This window comes from Tamandua tetradactyla, chromosome 2, assembly GCF_023851605.1.
Source record: "Tamandua tetradactyla isolate mTamTet1 chromosome 2, mTamTet1.pri, whole genome shotgun sequence".
Classification (NCBI taxonomy): Eukaryota; Metazoa; Chordata; class Mammalia; order Pilosa; family Myrmecophagidae; genus Tamandua; species Tamandua tetradactyla.
Genome location: NC_135328.1, coordinates 205,781,157 through 205,805,114, shown reverse-complemented (window position 1 = coordinate 205,805,114; position 23,958 = coordinate 205,781,157). Strand labels below are relative to the sequence as shown.

At 46.6% G+C, this 23,958-nt stretch overlaps 1 protein-coding gene across 2 annotated transcripts; it reads left to right on the top strand.

Moving 5' to 3' along the window:
* Positions 1 to 1,005: 1,005 nt before the first annotated feature.
* On the top strand, positions 1,006 to 22,646 carry CDA (cytidine deaminase). 2 transcript variants are annotated; one of them, XM_077151015.1, is made up of 4 exons: positions 1,006 to 1,310; positions 11,504 to 11,615; positions 15,214 to 15,271; positions 20,446 to 22,646. In XM_077151015.1, exons 1-4 carry the CDS (start codon positions 1,157 to 1,159, stop codon positions 20,683 to 20,685), a joined length of 564 nt encoding a protein of 187 aa, XP_077007130.1. In that variant the 5' UTR covers positions 1,006 to 1,156; the 3' UTR covers positions 20,686 to 22,646. The 2 variants fall into 2 exon arrangements, with proteins under 2 accessions (XP_077007130.1, XP_077007131.1); XM_077151016.1 differs by lacking the exon at positions 1,006 to 1,310 and adding an exon at positions 1,861 to 2,092.
* Positions 22,647 to 23,958: the final 1,312 nt, after the last annotated feature.

The window sequence follows — 23,958 nt, the reverse complement described above, 5'->3', positions numbered from 1 at the left end:
ACCCCATCCTGCCTTCAGAGAAGCTGCTGATTCCCACTAGCCTGCTGTGGGGTCAGGCACATCTCGAAGCCTCTGGATGCTCTAGCTGTGATTCTGCACCTCCAATGTGACCTTGGCCAAGTCATTTAATGACAGTAGTCCCATCTGTGTGACATCAAAACGGACACTCACGGACTCACAACCAAGCTCACTCAACCCATATTGTCTCATTCAATCCTCACAACTCTGAGATACTGTTAACGCACCCATTTTATAGATAGGGAAACTGAGGCTGAGAATGGTAGTGTGAACTTTCCAAGACCACACGACTAATAAACGGCAAACCTGGGATTCAAACCAGGGTCTATTAAACTCCAAAGCTCAACCACTTTTATAATCCCAGGATGTGAAACAGGGATCATCAACATCCCTACTACGGAGCTATGAAAGTGATGCCTGAAACGTGGTACCACTGGAAAGCGGTGGAGCCCAGATGCAAACCCATTTCTTTTACCACCAGGCCCCCTTTGCGAAATGATCTGAAAGGTACCCTCCAGCTGGGATGCAATTTATCTCTTGGTTGGCAGGTGGGGGCATGGGCCACAAGTTGGAAGGAAATAAGTATAAAACAAAGAAGCCTTCTGTCTTATTGCTGCCCTACCCTGGTGCAAGAAGCTACTGCCGCTGCCTCAGCCCTGCCCTTTCAGCCTTATCCCTTCCCTGAGTGATGGAGAAAAAGTCATTCAAGAAACTGAGAGCAGTCAACCTTTGGAGTTTGTACCTGGGAGATCACACATGGATTCACCCAGCAGCCTCCTCCCTGCGGGATGTGTGTCCACAGCCACCCACAGTGGCACCCATCCCTTGACCTATTCATACTGGCCCAGGCCCTCGCCCATTCACCCATCAGCGTGTCAGCAGTGAGAGTGGTCCCTAAGCAAGAGGGTGACGCATACACAGTCACTTCCTTCCACACTGCCAGCCCAGCCTGACGCACCACCCACACCTCTGACCCCATATAACTGAGCACAGCTCTCGGTGCCCCGGTCCGGCCGGCATCCCCGCAGGCCATGCCTCTGGGATCCTAGCGGACCTCGGCGCGGGGACACACCCTGGGGGAGGAGCCGCCAAACCGGCCACCAGCTCCTGTTTCCGTTCCTCGGCCCAGGAGACCGACATGGCCCAGGAGCTCCCCGCCGGCGCCCCGGAGCCCGAGCACATCCAGCGGCTGCTGCTCTCCTGCCGGGAGGCCAAGAAGTTGGCTTACTGCCCCTACAGCCGCTTCCCGGTGGGGGCTGCTGTCCTCACCCGTGAGGGGAGGATCTTCTCAGGTGAGGGCGGGTGCTGCAGGCTGGGGCGGGACCAGGAGGGCACTGCAGAGATGAGGGAGGCTGCAGCTGGGAGAAGGGCCCAGCTCTGGCCACCTTTCCTGGGATCCCGGCTGTGTGCCTCTGACAACTGCCCCTGCCCTGCCTACTGCAGGGGACTTTCAATTCTTGGAGTATGGGAAACCCCAGGCAGGAGGAGGAAGTTTTGCAGGGGGAGGCAGGAAAGGCAGGCCATTAATTAAGCATCAGCAGTCCTGAAGTGCTAGGAGGGAGAGGGTTAATATTTTCTGTGCCCCCACCCCCCACTGTGTGCCTGACCCCCTGCTAAGTCTTCCACCAGCTATACCAGTAAGTTCTCACTGCACTTAGCTTGCCCAATGTCACATAGGGCACTAGTCGTGGACCCAGGGCTGGGTCCCCAAAACCCTGCTCTCTCCGCCCTACACCCCCTGTGCTGGAGGTGGGGGGAAGGGGAAGTCCAGGTTGGGGTGACTTAGTGGGGCGGGGATCTTGCAGTGAACCTTGAAGTAAAGTCAGGCAGGATTTGGGCGTCCAGCAGTGATGGGAGGTAGAGGTTAGGGAATCTGAGTCCACGCTAATCTGTGTCTAAGTTCCTTTTCTTTGGTTGGTTGGTTTTGTAGAAAACCTCACTTGGAAAAAAAATAAATTGACAATTGTTTTTGCTAAGTTCAGGGGCAGCCTCATGTTGGAGAGCAGGGACCCGGTGTGGAGGCAGTGGGGAAGCCATGCCCCCAAGCTGAGAAAAAATGGGCCCAGAAGGACAGGTGAGAATGCCCAGTCCAGCATTCTAGAATCTTCTTTCTACTTGGTGGCAGCAATTTAAAGGGCCTGGGGCTCATGCGTGTACATCTACTTGGAACTAACCCTCTAACCCAGGCTGTGAGGGCATGCAGCCCAAGCCTTCCCTTAGAGAGCCTCCACCTGGATATTCATTTTTTCTCTTGCTTATTGAGGTTCTGTTCAGTTTCATGAGTTACCTGAGTCTTGAGCATCTTTGAGCAGCAGAAGTGACATCGATTATGCGCTGGCCTGTGACTGTGACTAATGTCATGCATTGTGTTAGTTGCTAATGCTGCCAGAGAGCAATATACCAGAAATGGAACAGCTTTTAAAAAGGGAATTTAATAAGTTGCAAGTTTACAGTTCTAAGGCCATTCATATGTCCTAACTAGAGTACCCTGAGAAAGATACCTTGGCTCAAGGGAGGCTGAAGGCACATGGCTGGTATCTGCTGGTCCTTGTTTCTAGTTCTGTTGTTTCCAGCTTCTGATGCCAGTGGTTTCCTCTCTGAGCACCTGTGGGCCTTCACTTAGCTTATCTGGGATTCAATTCTGGGTTCTGGCTTGCTTAGCATCTCATGGGAAGGCATATGGCAGCATTTGCTGGGCTCTGCCCATGCCTAGACATCTGCTCTCTCTGTTGGTACTCCAGAGCATCTCCAAACATCTATGTCTGTCAGCTCTGAAGCAACTGTTCTCCAGGTTCCTACATCCGAGGTTTCTTCAAAATGTTTCTCCTTTTAGAGTCCAGAATAGAATGAGGGCCTTTAATCCTGTATAGCCTAATGTAATGCCTGGATACATCCTAGAATATATTAAGAAGATAATCAAAAAGTACTGGCAAAGTCCCTTGAGGGATGGGAGAAAATACATGGAACTATTAAACTTTACCACTGAGGGAAACCCCTGATATTGTGTCAAACATTAGGGACACCCAAATCAATAGGCCAAGCCCTTGATCGTGAGGCTTGCTCTTGTGAAGCTTATGTATATAGTGAAGAAGCTTAGCTTACCTATAGGTATGCCTATGAGTTACTTCTGGAAGACCTCTTTTGTTCCTCAGATGTGGCCTTATTCTCCCTAAGCCCAACTCGGCAAGTGAAATCATTGCTCTCCCTCCTATGTGGGACACGGTATCCAGGGGTGAATGTCTCCCTGGCAGTGTGGGAGATGACCCCAGGATGAGTCTGGGCCCTAGCACCCCAAGATCAACAAAGCCATCCTGACCAAAATGGGGATAAGAAGTATAACAAGTAAGGTATCAGTGGTTGAGAGAGTTCAAATAGAGTCATGAGGCTACTCTGGAGGTCACTCGTACACAAGTTTCAGTTAGACATTGCTACCTATCATAACTTGCCAAACCCAACCAAAACCATTCCAGCCAATCCTAAAGAACACCTAAGGCAGTATATAAGATTGGTCAAAGATTCCATGCATTAGGGTAACTTTCCAGAAAACTACAACCTCCAGATGGGTCCCTGGACAAGATAGTTTCTGAAATCTAGAGAGCCCAGTCTCTCCAGAACATCAGCTAGTTCCATGTCCCTACCTCATATTATTGACAGCCCTTCCAATATGAAAAAGTTAGAATGGGCATAGCCCAAATACCCTTAAAGAGTGGGAGAAAGATCAAAGGTGATGGTAGAGTTATACAGAGAAGATAGTGTTTAACAAACATGTATGATTGCTGAATCATTATATTGGTATTTCTTTTTTTTATTTTTATTTTATTTATTTACTTATTTTTGCATGGGCAGGCACTGGGAATCGAACCCGGGTCTCCGGCATGGCAGGCGAGAACTCTGCCTGCTGAGCCACCACGGCCCACCCCTGATGTTTCTTTTAGTCTCCAGTATCTTAGAGCAGCTGGAAGTAAAAACCTAAAATTGTGGAATTGTAACCCATACCAAACTCTGAAAGCTGTTCTACAACTAATGTGGGGATGTGCTTTGAAATTTATTGCTTTTTTGTATATACGTTATTTTTCACAAAAAAGAGAAAAAAGTCAATTGTGATGATAAAAAATGATTTATTCCTTCTAGCCTCCAATGTTCTGGAGCAGCTAGAAGGAAAACTCTGAGATGATGGAATGGTAGCCTGTGACAAACTCTGGGATCTGTCCTGTAACTACATGTTGAAGAGTTCTTTGAAAACTACTACTTTTTTCTTTCTTTGCTTTATATATATATATATATATTATGCAATAAAATTCTTCAAAAAAGTTTCCCTTTTTAAAGGACTCCAGTAAACTGATCAAAACCCACCCTGAATGGGTAGAGTCACATCTCCATCTAATCAAAATCACATCCACAATTGGGCGGGTCATAACTCCATGAAGATAACCTAATCTAAAATTTCCACCCTACGATATTAAATCAGGATTAAAAGAAACAGCTGCCCCCACACACTGGATCAGGATTAAAACATGGCATTTCTGAGGTGCATAATAGTTTCAAACCAGCATATGCATTTAACCCTTACAACCCTGCAAGGCAGTTTATTTTATTGCCACTTCAGAGAGGAGGAAACTGAGGCTCAGAGAAGTTAATGTCTGAGACCTACGTAGGTAGGATTTGAACCCAGAGTTGCCTTACTCCAAAGTCCACTGCTCTGTAAGAAGTTAAGTATCTCTGAGTGTCTCGCTGAAATTCTGGCCTGACCTGAGAATTAAACATTAACCACCACTGCAAATAATGTTGCAACCTACACAGCCCCATGGCTACCTAGAGGAATCAGCCATGAATTCTTTCAAAGCCCCCCACATCCCCTACAGATGACGTGCAGGCTTCCCCTATTTGCGGAAGGCACATGGCAGCATCTACGGGTCTCTCCGTTCTTTTCCGGGTTTTGCTGCTTTCAGCTTCTCGCTTCGTGGTTTTCTTTTCTCTTTGTCTGAGTTTCATTCTCTTATAAAGGACTCCCTAAGAGGATTAAGACCTACCCTGAATGAGGTAGGTGACATCGTAAGGTAAGATCCTGCTCACAAAAGAACCTGCTTACAATGGGCCCACATCCCCAGGAATGGACTGACTTTAAGAACACCCTTTTCTGGAGTCAATACAGCTTCAAACCATCACAGAACCCCTGGGCGAGACCCTTCACCCTGCTGCTGGCAGCTTACACATTTGTAAACTGGGGATCATAATGTCCCCCCAGTCCCTCCCCACCTTCAGATTTGCTGCGAACCAGGCGGCATTCAGCCGGTTTGCCTGGCACGGGGTGACTGCCTGTGCCCATGCTGGCTGGCCGGTGCCCGCGCTGTAGCAGCCATGGAATGTGTTGACTCTCGCCCCTGGCTGTGAGGCTTCCAATGAGCTAATGCCTGTAAAGTGTGTGCCGCAGGTCCTGGGCCACATGCGATGTTACAGACGGCAGCTGCTCCTCCTTCTCCTTCTCTTAATAATAATAATTATGAATTTTTGCAGACAGGCTGTGGAGGACTCTGGAAAGCCAAGCAGAGACATTGGGATTTGACAAGGTAGGAAGTAGGGAGTCAAGGCATGAGGTTGAGACCAAGGGTAACATAAAATTAGCATTTGAGGACAAATCTATCTGACCGATACCCAGGGAGGGCCAAGGACACAGTGTCAGGGGGATACTGTCTGTTGTTTATTGATGTGTCCTGCCTATGATAGGTCCTTGGTTAGGGTTTTTTGAATGCATGAGTGAATGGCTTGGACTGGGACTGGGACAGCTGGAATGCAAAGGAAGACCTGAGAGGTGTTGCATGGGACAAACGTACTGGGTCTGGGGTGAGCAGTGTTAGAAATGAAGGAAAGGAACGAGTCATGCATGGTTCTAGGGTCTCCAGCCAGGTGGGCCAGGGGATTGATGAGGCACAGCCAAGGTGAGAAGCTGAAGGCAGAGCTGGCTCGTGTAGCCAGGTGTCACCTGCATCCATCAAAGCCTTTTCAGTTGTAAATGATGGAAAACAACCAGAACCAGAATGGGTAAGGGTGGATCTTAGTTTAGGAATGGCTGGATCCAGGAACTCGAAAGTCACCACACCCTTTTCTAACCTTCTGGGCCCTGTTTCCCTCCTGTCTTGAAGGTGGGCTTTCTCCAGGTATCGGGAAACATGGGCACAGCCAGCCTCTGGTTGACATTCTTCTGGCCTCAAAACCAGAGAAGACAGAAGGCTTCTCCCTACAAGCTCCAGTTGGAAAATTCCAGGGAAGGTTTCTGATTGGTCCATCTCCAGTCACATGCCCATCCCTGGGCCAATCACTGCTGTCATGATAGGGTAGAGTGATTGGGCCAGTGGGTTCACAGATCATCCCTCCTTTATGGGGACTGGGTGGGCCAGTTACCTGAAGAAGGGAGATAGGGGTGCCAAGCAGAACAATCAATAGTCAATACACCCATGTTTTATAAATGCAGTAACAGAGACTCAGCTTTACCTGATTCCAAATCTGCTGTCCTCTGCTGTAGGGTGGGTAATGCAGAAGACGCACAAAGAGTTGTGTTGAAGAGAGGCAGACAAATGGAAGGCATTTGCCCAAATTCCTGGACCTCCTTATTAAAACAGGAAGTGAATCTAGGTGCAGGAAAAATGGGTAGATGGCACAAGGTGGGGCTGGGTGAGGAGAGTACAGTGAACAACCAGGGGCAACCTGGTAGGGCATCATGGGGTGAATTAAAGATCATTAGGAAGTAGAGAGGGTGCAGTTGAACAGACTCCAAATTTACAGCAGACAGGTCTGCCCGGTTCTGTGACTTTCCCCAGCAGCACAGGAGAACAGCCTCCACGGAGGCAGCTGCGGTCCCGTCCAATTCAGAAGCAAGTCTATTGTACACCCATCGGTGTACAGAGCAGCACTATTGAGAACAGCCGAAAAGTGAAAACAGCCCAAATGCCCATCCAAGGATAAATGGAAAAACAAAGTGTGATAGATCCATAGATTGGAATGTTATTCGGCCGCAAATAGAAATGAAGTTCTAATCCATGATACGATATGGCTGAACCCGGAAGATATTATATTGAGTAAAATAAGCAGGACATGGAAGGGCAAATATTGCATGATTTCGCTTATATGAAATATCTGGAACAAGCAAATTCATAGAGACAGGAAGTAAATTGGAGGGTACCAGGGACTGGGCTGGGGGAAGAGGAAATGAAGAGTTATTCTTTAATGGGTACAGAGTTTCTGTTTTGGGTAACGAAAAAGTTCTGGTAATCAATGGTGGTGATGGTAGCACAACATTGTGAGTGTAATTAATACCACTGAATTGTACAGGCACCCCTCAGGTTCAGTTCCAAATCACTGCAATAAAGCGAATATCGCAATAAAGCAGGTCACAAATTTTTTTGTTTCCCAGTGCATAGTAACAGCTATGTGTACATTATACTGTATTCTATTAAGTGTGCAATAACATTATGTCTTAAAAACACATGTGCATACCTTAATTTAAAAATACTTTATTGCTGAAAAAATGCTAACCATCATCTGAATCTTCAGCGAGTTGTAATCTTTTTGGTGGTGGAGGGTCTTGCCTTAATGTTGATGACACCCGACTAGTCAGGGTGGTAGTTACTGAAGGATGGGGTGGCTGTGGCAATTTCTTAAAAGAAGACAATGATGAAGTTTGCCACTTCCATTGACTCCTCCTTTCATGAGAGATTTCTCTAGCATCTGATGCTGTTTGATAACATTTTACCCACAGTAGAGCTTCTTGCAAAATCGGAGGCAATCCTTCCAAACCCTGCTGTATCAACTAAGTTGATATGATATTCTAGATCATTTGTTGTCATTTCAAGACTGTTCACAGCATCTTCACTGGGAGTAGATTCCACCTCAAGAAACCACTTTCTTTGCTCACCCATAGAAGCAACTCCTCATCTGCTAAAATGTTATCATGACATTGCAGCAATTCAGTCACCTCTTCAGGCACCACTTCTAATTCTAGCTCTTTTACTCTTTCCACCACATCTGCAGTTACTTTCTCCACTGAAGTCTTGAGCCCCTTAAAGTCAGCCATAAGGGTTGGAATCAGCTTCTTCCAAACTCCTGTTAGTGTTGATATTTTGACTTCCTCCCATGAATCACAAATGTTCTTAATGGCATCTAGAATGGTGAATCCTTTCCAGGAGGTTTTCAGTTGACTTTGCCCCGACTTATCAGAGGAATCAACTATTTATGGCAGCTGTAACCTTCTGAATTGTATTTCTCAAATAATAAGATCTGAAAGTCTAAATGACTCCTTGATCCATGGGCCAAAGAATGGAATGGATGTTGTGTGGATAGGCCTAAAAACAACATTAATCTCATGTACGTCTCCATCAGAGCTCTTGGGTGACCAGATACATTGTCAATGAGCAGTAATATTTTGAAAGGAATCTTTTTTTCTGAGCAGTAGGTCTCTACAGTAGGCATAAAATATTCAATAAACCATGTTATAGAGAGATGTGCTGTCATCCAGGCTTTGTTGTTCCATTTATAGAGCATGGGCTGAGTAGATTTAGCATCACTCTTAAGGGTCCCAGGGTTTTCAGAATAGTAAACGAGCACTGGCTTCCACCTAAAGTTACCAGCTGCATTAGCCCCTAACAAGGGAGTCTGGCTGTCCTTTGAGGTTTTGAAACCAGTCATTGACTTCTCCTCTCTAGCTAAGAAAGTCCTAGATGGCATCTTCTTCCAGTATAAGTATGCTTCATGTACATTGAAAATCTGTTATTTAGTGTAGCCACTTTCATCAATTATTTAACTAAATCTGGATAACTTGCCACATCTTCTACATCAGCACTTGCTGCTTCATGTTGTATTGTTGTGATATAGAGTCAGCTTCTTTCCTTAAACTCATAAGCCAACCTCTCCTAGCTTCACAGTTTTCTTCTGCAGCTTCCTCACATCTTTCAGCTTTTACAGAATTGAGAAGAGTTGGGATCTTGCTCTGGATTAGGCTTTGGCTTAAGGGAATGTTGTGGCTGGTTTGATCTTCTATCCAGACGTCTGCAACTTTCTCCATACCAGCAATAAGGCTATTCTGCTTTCTTGCCATTCATGTGTTCATTGGAATAACACTTGTAATTTCTTTCAGGTACCTTACCTTTGCACTCAGCACTTGGCTTACTGGTGCAAGAAGCCTAGCTTTTGGCCCATCTTGGCTTTGACAAGCTGAATCGTTTCTAGCTTTTTATTTAAAGTGAAATATATGTGACTCTTCCTTTCACTTGAACACTTAGAGGCCATTTTAGGATTATTAATTGGCCTAATTTCCATAGTGTTGAGTCTGAGGGCATAGGGAGGCCCAAGGAGATGGAGAGAGCCAGGGAATGGACAGTCAATGGAGCAGTCAGGACACACACAACATTTATTGATTAAGTTCACCATTTTGTATGAGCGTGGTTCATGGCACCCCAAAAACAATTACAATAGTAACATCAAAGATCACTAAAATCACCAAAACAGGTATAACAGTAATGAAAATTTTGAAATATTGCAAGAATTACCAAAATGTGACAGAGAGACGCAAGGTGAGCCCAAGCTTTTGGGGAAAAATGGCACTGATAGACTTGCTCAATGCAGCGTTGTCACAAAACTTCAATTTGTAAAAATCACAATATCCGCAAAGTGCAGTAAATGAAGCCTAATAAAACAAGGTATGTCTGTATTTCGTAAAATGCTATGAGGACGATTAAAGCAAGATGAATGGATAGAGAGGGTTGGAGGTGGTCGGGAAGAAGGCAGTTGAGATAGAGTGATCAGGGAAGGCTTCTTTGAGGAGGTGACATTTGAGCAAAAATCTGAGTAGGCTGTGTCATGTGCATGTGAAAGGAAGAGAATTCCAGGCAGTGGGAACAGCCAGTACAAAGGTCCTGTGGCAGGAGCCAGCTTGGCATATTTAGGGATTAGCTGGAAGGCCAACAGGCTTGGAGCGTGTTCTAGTTTGCTAGCTGCCAGAATGCAACACACCAGAAATGGATTGGCTTTTAATAAAAGGGGGTTTATTTTGTTAGTTCTTCAGAGGAAAGGCAGCTAACTTTCCACTGAGGTTCTTTCTTATGCGAGAAGGCACAGGATGGTTTCTTCTGGCCTCCTCTCCAGGCCTCTGGGTTCTGACAACTTTCCCCAGGGTGATTCCTTTCTGCACCTCCAAAGGCCTGGACTGAGCTGCAAGTGCTGAGATGAAGAATGCTGAGCTGCTTGGGCTGTGCTACGTTGAGTCTCTCATTTAAGCACCAGCCAATTAAGTCAAACATCGTTCATTGCAGCTGGCATGCCTCCTAGCCGACTGCAGATGTAAATCAGCAACAGATGAGGTTCACGTACCATTGGCTCATGGCCACAGCGACAGAACTAGGTGCCTTCACCTGGCCAAGTTGACACCTGAATCTAACTACCACAGAGAGCAAAAGGAGATGAGAATCAGATGAAAGCCCTGACGTTCATGCAATTAACAGCATTAATGGTAACAGCTACGGAATGCTTACTCTGGGCCGGGCATTGGGTTAAGTGTCCATCATGCATGATCTCAACTCATCCTCCTGGGAGTCCTATGGGAAAGGCACTATCATTATCAACCTTCCCCAAATTTTATAAGCCAGTGACGGCAAAATGGCACCTAAGGGTTTTCTTTCTACCAAGTGCTTTTTGAGCAGTGGGCATGTCAGTGTGCTCTCCTTACTAGGCATGTTGAAATAGTATATAGACAACAAGAGATGATTTTCTCTGTTTGAGGCTATTCTGAACTTCCAACACAGACACACGCAATTGTAATGAGAGCAAGGGCTTCTACAGGTGTGGCACATCAGCTAATCCCAGGATTTGGGTCAGTTATGGGAAAAGTGTCAGGCCTGAGTCAGGCATGGAGCAGGGCAGACTGGAAGGCCAGGACGGGGAAGTTTGCTAGTGGGGAGTAAGACGGACAGGATCGGTAATCCAGAAGAGACAGGAGTGAAGGGAAATGAGATCAGCAGAGGTGGGAGGGGTGGACAAGTATGGGCAGGAAAGGGCTGTGTTTAAAGGAAACCTTTAAACAGAAGGAACCAGGGACCAGGGCATGGAGAACAGGTACCAGAGAGACTCACTCATTATTTATTCAACGTGTGCTGATCTAGCAGAGAGACCAAGGGAAAAGGGGCTAGTTATCTCAGCACTCATAACTCACATTTTAATACTAACAATGCTTGGCAGGAGTAGGCATTAATGAATGTTGTCACTATTTTCTGGGTTGCAACTCTCTGATCTTTTCTTGCCCTGAATCCCAACAACTGATTTCCTCATTGGGCAGGGTGCTTGCAAAGGATAGAAATAAAATGTGAAATATTCTCCTTCTCCCCACCCCGTTCAGAGTAATGGGCCTCTCCCTGCACTGGAATGGGGTGAGCTTCTTACCCAGAACATGCAGCAGGAACTGGTTCTAAAGGACGTCCATTGGGCTCTCCTCTCTCCTCAGGGTGCAACGTAGAAAATGCCTGCTACCCACTGGGCATCTGTGCTGAAAGGACTGCGATCCAGAAGGCCGTCTCAGAGGGGTACAAGGATTTCAGGGCAATTGCTATTGCCAGGTGAGTGGAAAAGCCAGGCTGCAGTAATATGCATGCATCTATTCAGCCAACATCCACAACAAACCTATTATTCATTCATTCATTCCTTCACTCATCTGACATATGTTTAGTGTGCACTTTCTATGTTCCAGGCACTGTATGGGATTCTGGACTGAGGACTGAGAATAAGGAGATAAGTAAGTGAACTGTGCCCTCAGTGAGCCTACAGAGCAGCCAACCAGCCACGGCAATGCTAATACAGGGGCAGTTGTGTTCTTGCTCTACCAACAGTACAAAGTGCAGCAGAATCCCTACGAAATGCAGTAGAAAGGTGGTGTAGAACTCTAAAGCTGGTGGAACTAAAACCCAGCCTGCTATAGACTTTCCTGCCACAATCCCCATTTTACAGTTGAAGAGACTGAGGCCCAGAGGGGTTGAGCAACTTTCCCAGGAGTTAGTGGTAGAGCCCAGGTCTTCAGAGACCCACTTTGGATCTTGTCTCCCTGTGCCATGCTGTGCCAGGAAGTAAAATGCTTTTCCTGGTTTTCCTTGAGCCACGGCCTGGATCCGGGGTGAGCAGTGCAGCCTCGTGGACTCTGACATTTGCCAACACTACCGACCTAGTTTCCTGGGTCCAACGTGACCAAGTGCCACAAACTAGGTGGCTTAAGACAACAAAATCTAGTCTGTCACTGTTTTGGAGGCTAGAAGTCAGACCATGCTTCTCTGAAGTCGGCAGGGAAGATTCTGCTCCGTGCCTGTCTCCTGGCTTCTGGTGGTGCCATACCAGGGCGTTATCCCCTCTGTCCCTCTGTCCCCAGTTCTCCCCTTCTTGTAAGTGAGGTCCATTTCCAAGTGAGGTCACATTCACAGGGCCGGAAGTTAGGACTTGAACATGTCTTTCGGGGGGACACAATTCAATCCATAGTGCCCACCAGTGCCTCCATGTGCCAGGAGCCAGGATACCAAATCAACCAGGTGAATCCTGATTATACGTCACACTCCTCAGATTCCAGCCAAGTTTCCTGGCTGAACAAGAGCACCCGTCAACTCTCTCTGGGTGCCCCAAACGTAAAGTATCCTGGCACCCACACGCTCACCCTCTGAGTGCATGTGTCCAGGTCTCGCTGGCCCTGAGCGCAGACTCAGTGGCTTATGGGTTTGGTTTTCTTTTCCTATTAATTTGGACCCCTTATGCTTCTGATTTAAGAGATTCCTGCCATGTATACCTGCACATTGTCTACAAGAAAGGGTTTTCTTAGCGACTTAACGGTGCATGAAAAATGACACTGGAAATATTTACCCACATGGCCACCCCGGTGTCAGCCTTTGGGGATATCTGGCTGCACAGGTCACGCACTCTGAGCAAATTAGCTCTCACTGTGGCGGCACTGCAGGCCCCGCTGGTGGCAGAAATGCAGTGGTCAACATCGAGGCCAGTGGGAGCCAAGGGACAGCAGTGAGCCCACATTTCTTTGATAAAATCCTAAGCTTTGCCTTGGTGGGGCCCTGAGCTGGTCCAGTTTGTTGATGGCTGGTTTTTGAGTACTTGGAGCCAGGGGTGCACTGGTAGAGAAGGACCCCTGCCTCTGCGGCCTCCCTGGAAGCGAGGTCTGCCCTGGCTTCCCTCCAGCTTGGGGGGGAGTAAATGAGGCCGCGCTGGGAACATTTTGTGCAGATGAGCAGAGAGCAGGATGTGAATTATCCTTTATGAAAAGAGGAGAAAATAACTAAATTTCAAGCCTGATCCAAGAAAATAATGCTTTTGGGGGGAAAATGAGGCCAAAGTCAACAAAAGGGTAATGACACGGTGGCCTTGTCCTGTTTCGAATTTTCTGAATGAAAGGTTTTTTTCTCCTGGTCACTATCTACTCTTAAACCTAACTGGGTGCAATGAGGAGCAAATGTCTGTATTTACGCAAAACCTGCATTGTTCCAGCATCCACAGCTCTACTCTTGAGTATCCAACCTGCACCAGCAACCCTAAACCAGAAAAGCGGTCACTATTGCACTAATGATTTGTTAAATTGAAGGTGAGGGGCTGGATGGGAAATGCACCCTCCTTGTTAACATGGGATGGGTCTGAACAGGCTGATAGAGCCTATTCTCAGAGCTGTAAGGATGGAGTCTGCTCTCAGGATAGGCATGTGTATCTGCAGAGCCCAGGAGGGATTTTTGTAACCGAGATAAGCTTGCCCCTTTGGGATCACAGCTGTAGCCACCAAAGTTGATGAGTTTCCAGCCTGTCAAGGCTGAAGGCTGTGCTGACTGAGGTCAGCACAAACCAAAGAAACTTTACTCTCCAGCAAAAGGCAGGACAAAGTATAGGGCGAGGGAGAGAGAAAAAGTGGGAAGCCTCTAGGGCAAGTCCTGATGTGCCCAGAATGTCCCGGAATGCATTTTCCTCCCAGCTTTTCATTCGTACTTTTGGTAGGGGTATTGAGGAATGGTTAAGAGTCAAGGCTCCAAGGAAAGAACTGGTTTCAAATCCTGCCCCACTATTAACTTACCATGTGACCTCAGGCACATTGCTTAAACTGAGTCTGGTTTTTCACCTGTGCAATGGAAGAGAGCAGTACTACCCATGTGGGCTATGGTGAGGACCCACTGAAGTAATCTCTGCAACATTCTTGGCACAAAGGATGCAGTGCCTTAAAGCTATTGTCTTTTAAGTTACAATCGTTACTTCTGCAAGCCGCACAACAGTCAAAGGCAGAGTGGTCTGGGTTCAAATCCTGCCTCTCCACTTACTAGTGCTTCGGCAAGTCACCTGACCTCTTGGTGCTGTGTTTTCCTCATCCATGACATGTGGATAGTGAGAGTAGCTGCATCGTCCCTACCCCCCAGGAAGGGTTAGGGACTGAGATGGGTGAATGCACATAAGGCCTGGCACCCGGCAGTCCTATGTGAGTTTAAGCTATTAGGAGGTTGGGCTCCCTCCCAGTCCTTGGGCTGTGCTCTCTGGGTGCCCCAGATTGCGACCTTCACAACTGAACCCCAGGCCAAATCCGATTCCCAAGGATATGCGTGGCTGGCCCCCCTGAAACCCTAACACAGATCAACGCCTGCCACAAGAGTGGGAAAGTAAGTGGCGAGCTCTGCAGCGACCAAATCACACAGGATCTTATAGGCCCTCATGATTTCTTATTATATATTAACAAGAAGCATTATACTCCTTAATGTTTGCTCTGAAAAGCACTTTATTTGAATTACATCAGTTCAATCGACAGGTATTGTTGGATGCCTGCTGCATGCCAGGCAGTGTTGTTGGTGCTGGAGATAGGGCAGGAGCAAAACAGAAGAAAATCTTTGCACTTGGGAGTTTTTAGTCTAGACTGGGGAGCCAGAGATAAAATCCCCTTAACCTTTGTATCCCCAGGGTGTGGGTGACAGTAAGTGCTCACGGAAGGCTTATGGTTGAATGTGCTAATGAAAACAACGTTCGGCCTGGGGCCCTGCCTCGTGGACGTGAGGGAAGCACGGTGCCAACTTCCTCCCAGCCCCTAGGACATGTTACGACCTCATCTGGAGCGGGGCAGGGACTCAGGGCCTGAAATCTTAGCACTGTCCTTGTGCCCCCAGAAGGGACTGAACTGAGTTTGATTTTCTGCTTCCCTAGTGACTTGCAAGATGATTTTATCTCTCCATGTGGGGCCTGCAGGCAAGTCATGAGAGAGGTAAGCAGCTTCTCTTTCTTTCTGGAATATAATGGGAGCAATGCCAGGCTGCCAGCGAGGAGAAACAGCTAATATCCTGCTTGCTCAATTAGCCAGCTTCTAAGGTTTCCCAAACTTGCATCACTCATGACTAATGAGTGAGTGTCTACTCTGTGCTAGGCATTCAGCTGGTTCCAGGCATAGAGCGTTCCAGGCATAGAGCGGTGAAATGACAGGCCAGGCCCTTCCCTTGGGGAGCTCATAGTCTAGAGCAGGGGACAGACAATTAATAAGGAGGAAAATAAACTAGAGTTTCTGAGTGTGATGAGGGCTGTAGAGAGGAGAATGCAGGACAAGGAGTTCAGAGTGACTGAAGGAGTATTGGATGAAACTCCAGACTGAGGTTCAGCAAATCGTGGCTCTCAGGCCAAATCTAGTCTGCTGTTTGCTTTTGTAAATAAAGTTTTATTGGCGCACGGCCATCCGTCTTCATTTACATCCTCCCTTGGCTGCTTTTGCCCTACAATGGTAGAGTTGAACAGCTGTGACAGAGACCAGATGGCTGGCAAAGCCTAAAATAAGTACTGTTTGGCCCTTTACGGAAAAAGTTTGCCAACTTCTGCTTTAGATGGTCAGGAAGGGTTTCTCTTTGAGGATGGCATTTAAGAAGAGAAATAAGAAATGAGAAAGGGTGAGGTGGACAAAGGGCTAGAGAAGGAGGTTTCCAGGCAGTTCAGCAACTTTAATGCCTAGATGCTGTGTGAGTTTGATAAGTAGCAAAAAGTCCAAAAGGGCTAGAAAATGGTAAGTGAGGAACATGAAATCACAGGGCCTTGGAGGTCAAGGGACAAAGGGTCTATGTTTTTGTTGTTGTTTGTTTTTGTTTTGCTTCAATTTCAAGTATTTATTAAAATTCTGGCTACTCAACAGTCATACACCTGTTCTGATGCAAAGTCCCAGCTCTGTGTCCTTTCATGGGCTCAAACCAACTGTACATAAAAGGCTTCAATTGAGATAGAAGAAAAAGTATTTTAAGAGCAGGATCAGATCTCATGATCCCTTGATTCAGGGATTGAGTGAAGGATCAATGCAGAATTTTGATTCAGGTTCCATTTTTTTATTGTCATATATTAACATATTCACATACCATGTAATCATCCAAAGTGTATAATCAGTGGTTCACAACCTCATCATATAGCTGTGCATTTATCATCACAATTGACTTTTTATTTTCTTTTTTGTAAAAAATAACATATATACAAAAAAGCATTAAATTTCAAAGCACAGCACAATAATTAGTGATATAACAGATTTCAGAGTTTGGTATGAGTTACAATTCCACAATTTTAGATTTTTTTTGTCTAGCTGCTTTAAGATACTGGAGGCTAAAGGAAATTTCCATATAATGATTCAGCACTCATACTCATTTGTTAAACCCTACCTTCTCTGTATAACTCCACCATCACCTTTGATCTTTCCCCCACTCTTTTGGGCTATGCCCATTCTAAGTTTATCATGTTGGAAGGGGCTGTTGATAATATGGGACAGGGGGATGGAAGTAGCTGATGTTCTGGAGAGGCTGGGCCCTCTGCATTTCAGGACTTATCTGGCCCAGGGACCCATCTGGAGGTTGCAGGTTTCTGGAAAGTTACCATAGTGCACAGACCTGACAAAGGGTCTATTTTATTCCAAGAATAAAGGGCAGTCCTTAGATATTTTTAGAAGACCTGACCGACTTTTTACAAAGATCACATAATGATCTTTGATTTGCTCAACTCTTAAAAACAAAGGGGTGGATTAGATTATGATTCTTAATCTACAGTCAGTGGACATTTTTTGGGTGTCTCTGCACATTGGGTCGTGTTGATGGCTTTCATGGATTCTCAAAGTGGTCTGTGTCCTCCAGAGTCCCAAAAGATTAAAGCCACAAGCTTAGAGACTCCCACAGGCCCTTGAGCTCTGCCATGCCATCCTCAGGGCCTTTGCATTACAACGTCTCACTTACCCCCACCCCAAGCCTATGAGGAGAGGGTTACTGCTATCCCCATTTCCAAATGACGACCCTGGAACTCAGAGGCATGGACTGACTTACTACAGGGCACACAGTTAGGGACGGAGCTGACACGCATGCCCAGTTCAGGCTGCCTCCAAAGTTCACTGCTGCTCTGCCTCTATGATTCAATAAATTGGACAACATTCTTTTTAGCCATGGAGGGAACATAATGGTTCTTTGCAAAATGGAAGCTGCCTGCCCCATGGGGGCTTCTGTTTTGGGAGTTGTTTATATTTGGGGATGGGGTTCAGCTTTGTTTTTGTGCCTTGGGGTTGTAAAGCTTCTGCCTAGCATACAACCATCTCTAATTTCCCTCTGCCCCTTACCAGGACTGCGAAACAGACACAGTTAGCAGAGCTTATTTCCCAGATGCAGATGAAAATGCCACCACGAAGGCCCTGAATTTAAAATAGGGAATCGTTTCATCCTAGAGGGGCGGGAATACCCACACAGCAATGTGGCAGGTCTAAGGTCAGATAAGGAGGCCGTCTCAGCTGGCCAAGGCCCTGGCTCGCCAGGCCCCAGCTTGGTCCGTTTGCTCATTGCTGCTTTCTCTAAACAGATTAGATGTCGGCAAACGAGAGCAGGCGAGTGAGAAAGCTGAAGGCGGGAAGGCACAACAGAAACCAGGATGTGAATAAGGAGAGATGAGACTTGGGGGCCCGGGCTGAGGTGCTTCAGCTTGGCTCTGTTCAACCTCCATCCCTTGGGCAGAGCCTGCCATGCCAAAACAATTCCTTCCTTAAAACGTTAATTTAAAAAACACCACAAATCTACCTTAATGACAGATGAGTAAAACATATGGGTTAAAAATAATTAAATAATAGGGGGAACAAATGTTAAAATAAACTTAGTAGATTGAAACGCTAATGATCAATGAAAGGGATGGGTAAGAGGTATGACATGTATGAATTTTTTTTCTGTTTTCTTTTTATTTCTTTTTCTGAATTGATGCAGATGTTCTAAGAAATGATAAATGATGAATATACAACTATGTGATGAGGAAAAAAGAACGTTCATATTATATGTTGATTGGTTTTATTAATAAAATTAAAAAAAAAACAAAAAAACACCACAAGACTGATTGTGCCTGGTAATGACATGGCGAGTCAGACCTAAGCCTGGAGAGACAGCAGGCTGCAAATCCAAGCAGTCACAAGCCATCCACGTAATCGACAAAAATGGCTTCTTTTAACTGAGCACCTACTATATGCCGGGCACTGCAGGCAGGTACTTCCCACCCATCATCTCTAATTCTCACAACACACTCTGGCCAGGTAAAGCCTGTGTCTGTTGACTCCAACTCCAGGGCTCTTTCCATTATACCACACTGATCGAAGTTTCTGCCTACCTTCCCACGTGGGACAGTCTCCCATCTCTAAAGCCATTTCACAGAGCAAGATGCCAAGTCCCATATTATTTAACCACTTGTCCCTGGTAACACAGCCAATGAGTGGTGGCTCCTGGTGGTTTTCTCCAGGTTCAGGAGAAAGATGAGAAATGGATGTGGGCTAAAATTTCTCCCCCACTGGGCACAAATGAAATCAGAAAGAAAGATAGTCGATAAAGATTGAGATGGTATAATCTAGGAATGCCTAGAGTGTATAATGACAGTGACTAAATGTACAAATCTAAAAAATGTTTTTGCATGAGGAAGAACAAAGGAATGTCATTACTGCAGGGTGCTGAAAATAGATGGTAATTAATATTTAAAAATTTCAACTTATGTGTGAGACTAAAGCAAAAAATGTTTATTTGGTACAAAATTTATATTTTGACTAGTGCATTTCCTAATATAACTTATGTAGATAGTTGGTTGAACAACATAAGTACATGGAGACTTGGGTAGGACATGAGATTTTGTTGGTTTGTCCAGAGTGATGCCCCGATGAATCCCAGAGTGATTTGATCAGTGAGCAGAAAAGTATTTGCAAAGTCCCCTTCAGGGAATGGTGAGAACAGGGGAAAATTCAACCTCCCCAAGTTGAATTCTTGATATTCTCACAAGCAATGTGGACAACCAAGCTATAGGCTGAGCTCCCAGTTAACCCCACAAAGGATAGGTCAAGTCTACTTAAAATTAGGCCTAAGAGTCACCCCCAAGAGAACCTCTTTTGTTGCTCAGATGTGGCCTCTCTCTCTAACCAACACAACAAGCAAACTCACTACCCTCCCCCTATCTACGTGGGACAGGACTCCCAGGGGTGTGGACCTTCCTGGCAATGTGGGACAGAAATCCTAGAATGAGCTGAGAGTCAGCATCAAGGGATTGAGAAAACTCTCTGACCAAAAGGGGGAAGAGAGAAATGAGACAAAGTGTCAATGGCTGAGAGATTCCAAACAGAGTGGAGAGGTTATCCTGGAGGTTATTCTTACGCATTAAGTAGATGTCACCTTGTTACCCAAGAGGAAATGGAGAGGCTGGAGGGAACTGCCTGAAAATGTAGAGCTGTGTTCCAGTAGCCATGTTTCTTGAGGATGATTGTATAATGATATAGCTTTCACAATGTGACTGTGTGATTGTGAAAACCTTGTGTCTGATGTTCCTTTTATCTACCTTGTCAACAGATGAGTAGAACATATGGAATAAAAATAAACAATAGAACAAATATTGAAATAAAAAAAAAATAGTAAGGAAAAAAAGAAAAAAAAAATTTCTCCCCCACTGATTTCCCCCTGCTAAGCCTCAGTTTCCTCTAAGGTAATACGTGGATAATAATAGCACACACGTCTGGTGGATAAGGAAATAACTTATTTGCAATATCTGATGTGTAATATAGCAGGCATGCAACTTGTGGGAACGAGGAGTAAATGACATACCATAAAGGCAGCAGACGTTAGTTGTTATTTGTCCAGCAGGAGGCCTGGAGGCCTGTCCTCAGAAAGCCCTTTGTGCATCCGTGCGTCAAGGCACTAAACAGTTCCTGATGCGTTGCCAAGGTGCCGCGCTCAGGGCTGGTAACACGCATTCTCTCATAAAGCCCTATGAGCCTAGTGCAATTATCATCCCCATTTTACAGATGAGAAGACCAAGGTGCAGAGAGGGATGCTAGACAGGAAGTGGTAGAGCCGGCCTCAAACAGGCTAGACCCAACCCGTGGGCCGCCATGCCTCCCTCACGGTGCCTTTGCCTCTTTTCCAGTTTGGGACGGACTGGGCTGTGTACATGACCAAGCCGGACGGCACGTATATGGTCAGGACAGTCCGGGAGCTGCTGCCCTCCTCCTTCGGGCCTGAGGACCTGCAAAAGCCAGTGAAGGCCGGAGACCTCCGCACCCTCGGACAGCCTGGGTTCCCTCAGGCACTTCAGGAGTGGTCGCCAGGGGAACTTCATGAAGACATTTGCACAGGCCTGGGGACCACTTCTGTGTGGGCAGAATGACTTTTCCAAATAACATGCAAGCACCACAGTTTACTACTGAATAGATAAAGAGTCTTCACCCCAGCCTGGGCCAGAGCCACAGGCTACCCTCCACCCCAGCCACCCACCTGCCCTCCCTGAGCTCAGAGTGCCCCATCCCTTCCTTTCCTTCCTGTGGGTTCTTTTTAAAATTCCAGCCAAGTCTGGGCTGCTTCCCCATCAGCTTTCCCAAGGTCCCATCCTGTCCCGAGTGACTTTTCTAATTATAAACCTCACAGAACAGCCTGATTTGGAAGAGCGCGTTTCACTCTTTGTCTCTCATTGCTTGCAGCTCGTGGGAGGGACAGGGTGATTTGTCTTTGTACAGAGGCATGGACACTTTCCGCTGGGAGAGGAAATGGGTGTCTTGGAATTGTTCACCCTTGGGTGTGGAGAGCTGGCCCTGAGGCCTCTCATCCCTGCATTGTCCTCACGGACGGCCCCGGGCAGGCCTGGCTGCAGGAAACCATTTCTAGGCTGTTCTTGGGGTCAGTTCTAGACCCGGGTGCTGGATGCCATCCACGGCCACCCCACACCCCACCCCCGGTCATGGCTGAGAGAGGCTCAGTCTACAGGGATAGGCCTGGATTTTTCTGGACGGTGAAACAAAATGTTTCTCCACGGACCTACTGTGTATCAAATCTTTCATGTGTATTTTTTATTTAAAGTGCTCCACAACTCCAAACAGTGGCTCTCTCCTCATTCTTCAGAAGAGGGTGCCGGGTACGGGAGAGGCAGAGTAACTTGCTCCAGGACTTTGGCAAAGCTCAAACAGAAGCCAGGTCCCTTAACTGCACCATGGTCTGGAAACAGGGCCCTTTGCGAAGAGAAACATTCGCTTACCTGCTCTTTGCCAGGCACTGAGTTAAGGTGTTTGTCATCTATAAACCCATCTCGCTCTCATTTACCAAGCTGAAAGGGAAGTATTATTGCCTTTACTTTATTGATGGGCACATCGAAGCTCAGAAAGGTTAAGTCACTGACCCAAGATCACACAGCTAATAGGTGGTGGAGTTGGATCTCGAACCGGTCTGTCTGAGTCCAAGTATTTTCTCTGCTCTCCCACAGCAGATGTCTGGCTGCCTTTATTTACTGAGTATCTTTTATGTACCAAAAGCTGTCTCTATCCTTGAGGAGCTCACAGTCTGATGGGGATTGTGTGCGTGTGTGTGTGGTGAACACAGGCCCCATGGCAAAAATGCACAGTGTGATTGAGGATTGAGGTAGGTGTGGAGGGCGGGGCGGGCATAGTGGGTTGCGCTGCTCTCTGGGGTGCGAGGAGACGGGGCTGTGGGTACATGGGCTCCTCTCGCCCCACCCCCAGCACACACAAGGAGGAAGGTCAGTACTGAATAAAGGGAGGGGTCAAGGCCGGCCTGCTGCGGCGAGGGGGGGGGGGGGTGCCGACAGGGCAGGGTGGCCTGCCCGGGAGGACTTGGCCTTGGGGCTGGCCTCAGTGATTGTGGTAATGAGCGAGCGTTTTCCAAGGCAAGCAAGGGACCTGGGGGCACAGGAAGTGACAGGTAAATCGCCCTTCCCTGGAAGTGCTGTTTCCACCCCATCCGGATCTCCTGCTGGCATTGACGTCAGATAAAACTGGTTTTCCCACAACCCGCTCTGACCTACCTGCTGCCGCCTGGAGAGGCGGAAAGGTTATCCCAGCATCCCCGCAGGAGGCCCGAGGCTTCGCTGGCCCTTCCTTGCAAAGGACTTCTGGGCCCGTCAGCATGCTTTTCTGCATGTTCTCGGAAAAGGGGGAGAAGAAAGAATAAAGCAAGAAAGCTACAAGAAATATGCCAAGCTGCTAATGCCTGTTAAAATTCTGCTTGATGGGAATATGGACGGTTGATGTATTTTTTCTTTGACCATATCTGTATTTTTTTTAATTTCCAGAGCATTAAAAAGTTAACAATAAAAAATATAAAGAAAGAAAAGTGGTATAGCATAATGGTTAAAAGTTTGAACTTTGGGTAGGGACAGCCTCTAGACTGTGTGGCTTTGGGCAAGTTATTTTGTTTCTCTGAGCCTCAGTTTCCTCATCTGTGAAGTAGGGGTGAGAGTTCCCATTCCACAGCATTATATGGAGATTAAATGAAATAATATAAAATTGAGAGCCCAGTGTTTGAACCTCTAAGCTCTCGATAATTATCAACTGTGACCCTTACTAAGGGTGACAAATTTTAGTCCTTTATGGATGGATTTGATTTTTTTTTTGCAACCGAGCAAGTCATCGACAGCCCCTCTGTTCATTCCTGTAACTGTCATTTATCGAGCGCTCACTGTGTGCCGGGGCTGGGGCAGTCCTTGGGGACACAGTGCTGACTAAGTTTGACAATATCTCTACCCTCGAGAAGCTTTCAGTCCCTCTGGGGGGAAATGAGATCTAAATGATTAAAGTACTTCATGATGCTAATACCCAAGGCGAGTAAAGCATTCTGGGAGCAAATAGCAGGAGGGGCTGTGCTTGTTGAGGCTCGGCTCCGCCACCCCCAGGGAGGGATGCTTCAGCCAGGGGTGAGAAGGGCCGTCCACTTAGGGCATGGGATTTGGGGAAGGGTGAAAACTAACGACTGATGGATGATGAACGAAGCCCAGTGTTCTCATCCTCCCTGGAAATGAACTGAAAAGGCAATCCTCAAAGAATTCTGGGAAGGATTCAAACAAGGTCTGTTTGGAAGAACAACACTCATTCGGCTGTAGAGAGGCTGGGATGTTTGTTTAAAATACAACGCTGTCATTTTGCAACTCCACTGGCCTGAGGGTCTGTGATTTCAGAGCAGCACATTCTTGATTGTTCAGAGCTGTCTGTGGCTTTGGAAGCCCTAGGCAGAGTCCCAGATTCCCGTGGAAAGAAATAGAAATGCATATTTCTGTGGTTCTCACCAGCTGCTGTTAAGTTGCTTATGTAAACTGTGCAGTTCTTTAGGATTTCCTTTTGGCGAGGAGGAGGCCACATATAATTGACAGATACCAGGGGTACTTCAGGGGGTCTGTGTTAGAAATGACGCCAGAAAACACTGTTCAAGAATAAATAATGGAATGGCCTCATAAGTCCAATTCATGTTTAATATTTTGGTATGATTATATGGGCATAGAAACAAGTGTGGAGAAACATCCAGTTTGTGAACATGACTTTTGATGAATATGGGGACAGGGGAAGTGGAGCGGGGGGAGGAAGATTTTTTTAAATCCTGTGGCAGAAGGAAAAATCATCCTATGACTGAACAGAGGGTGGGAAATGATGTAACGTTTGTA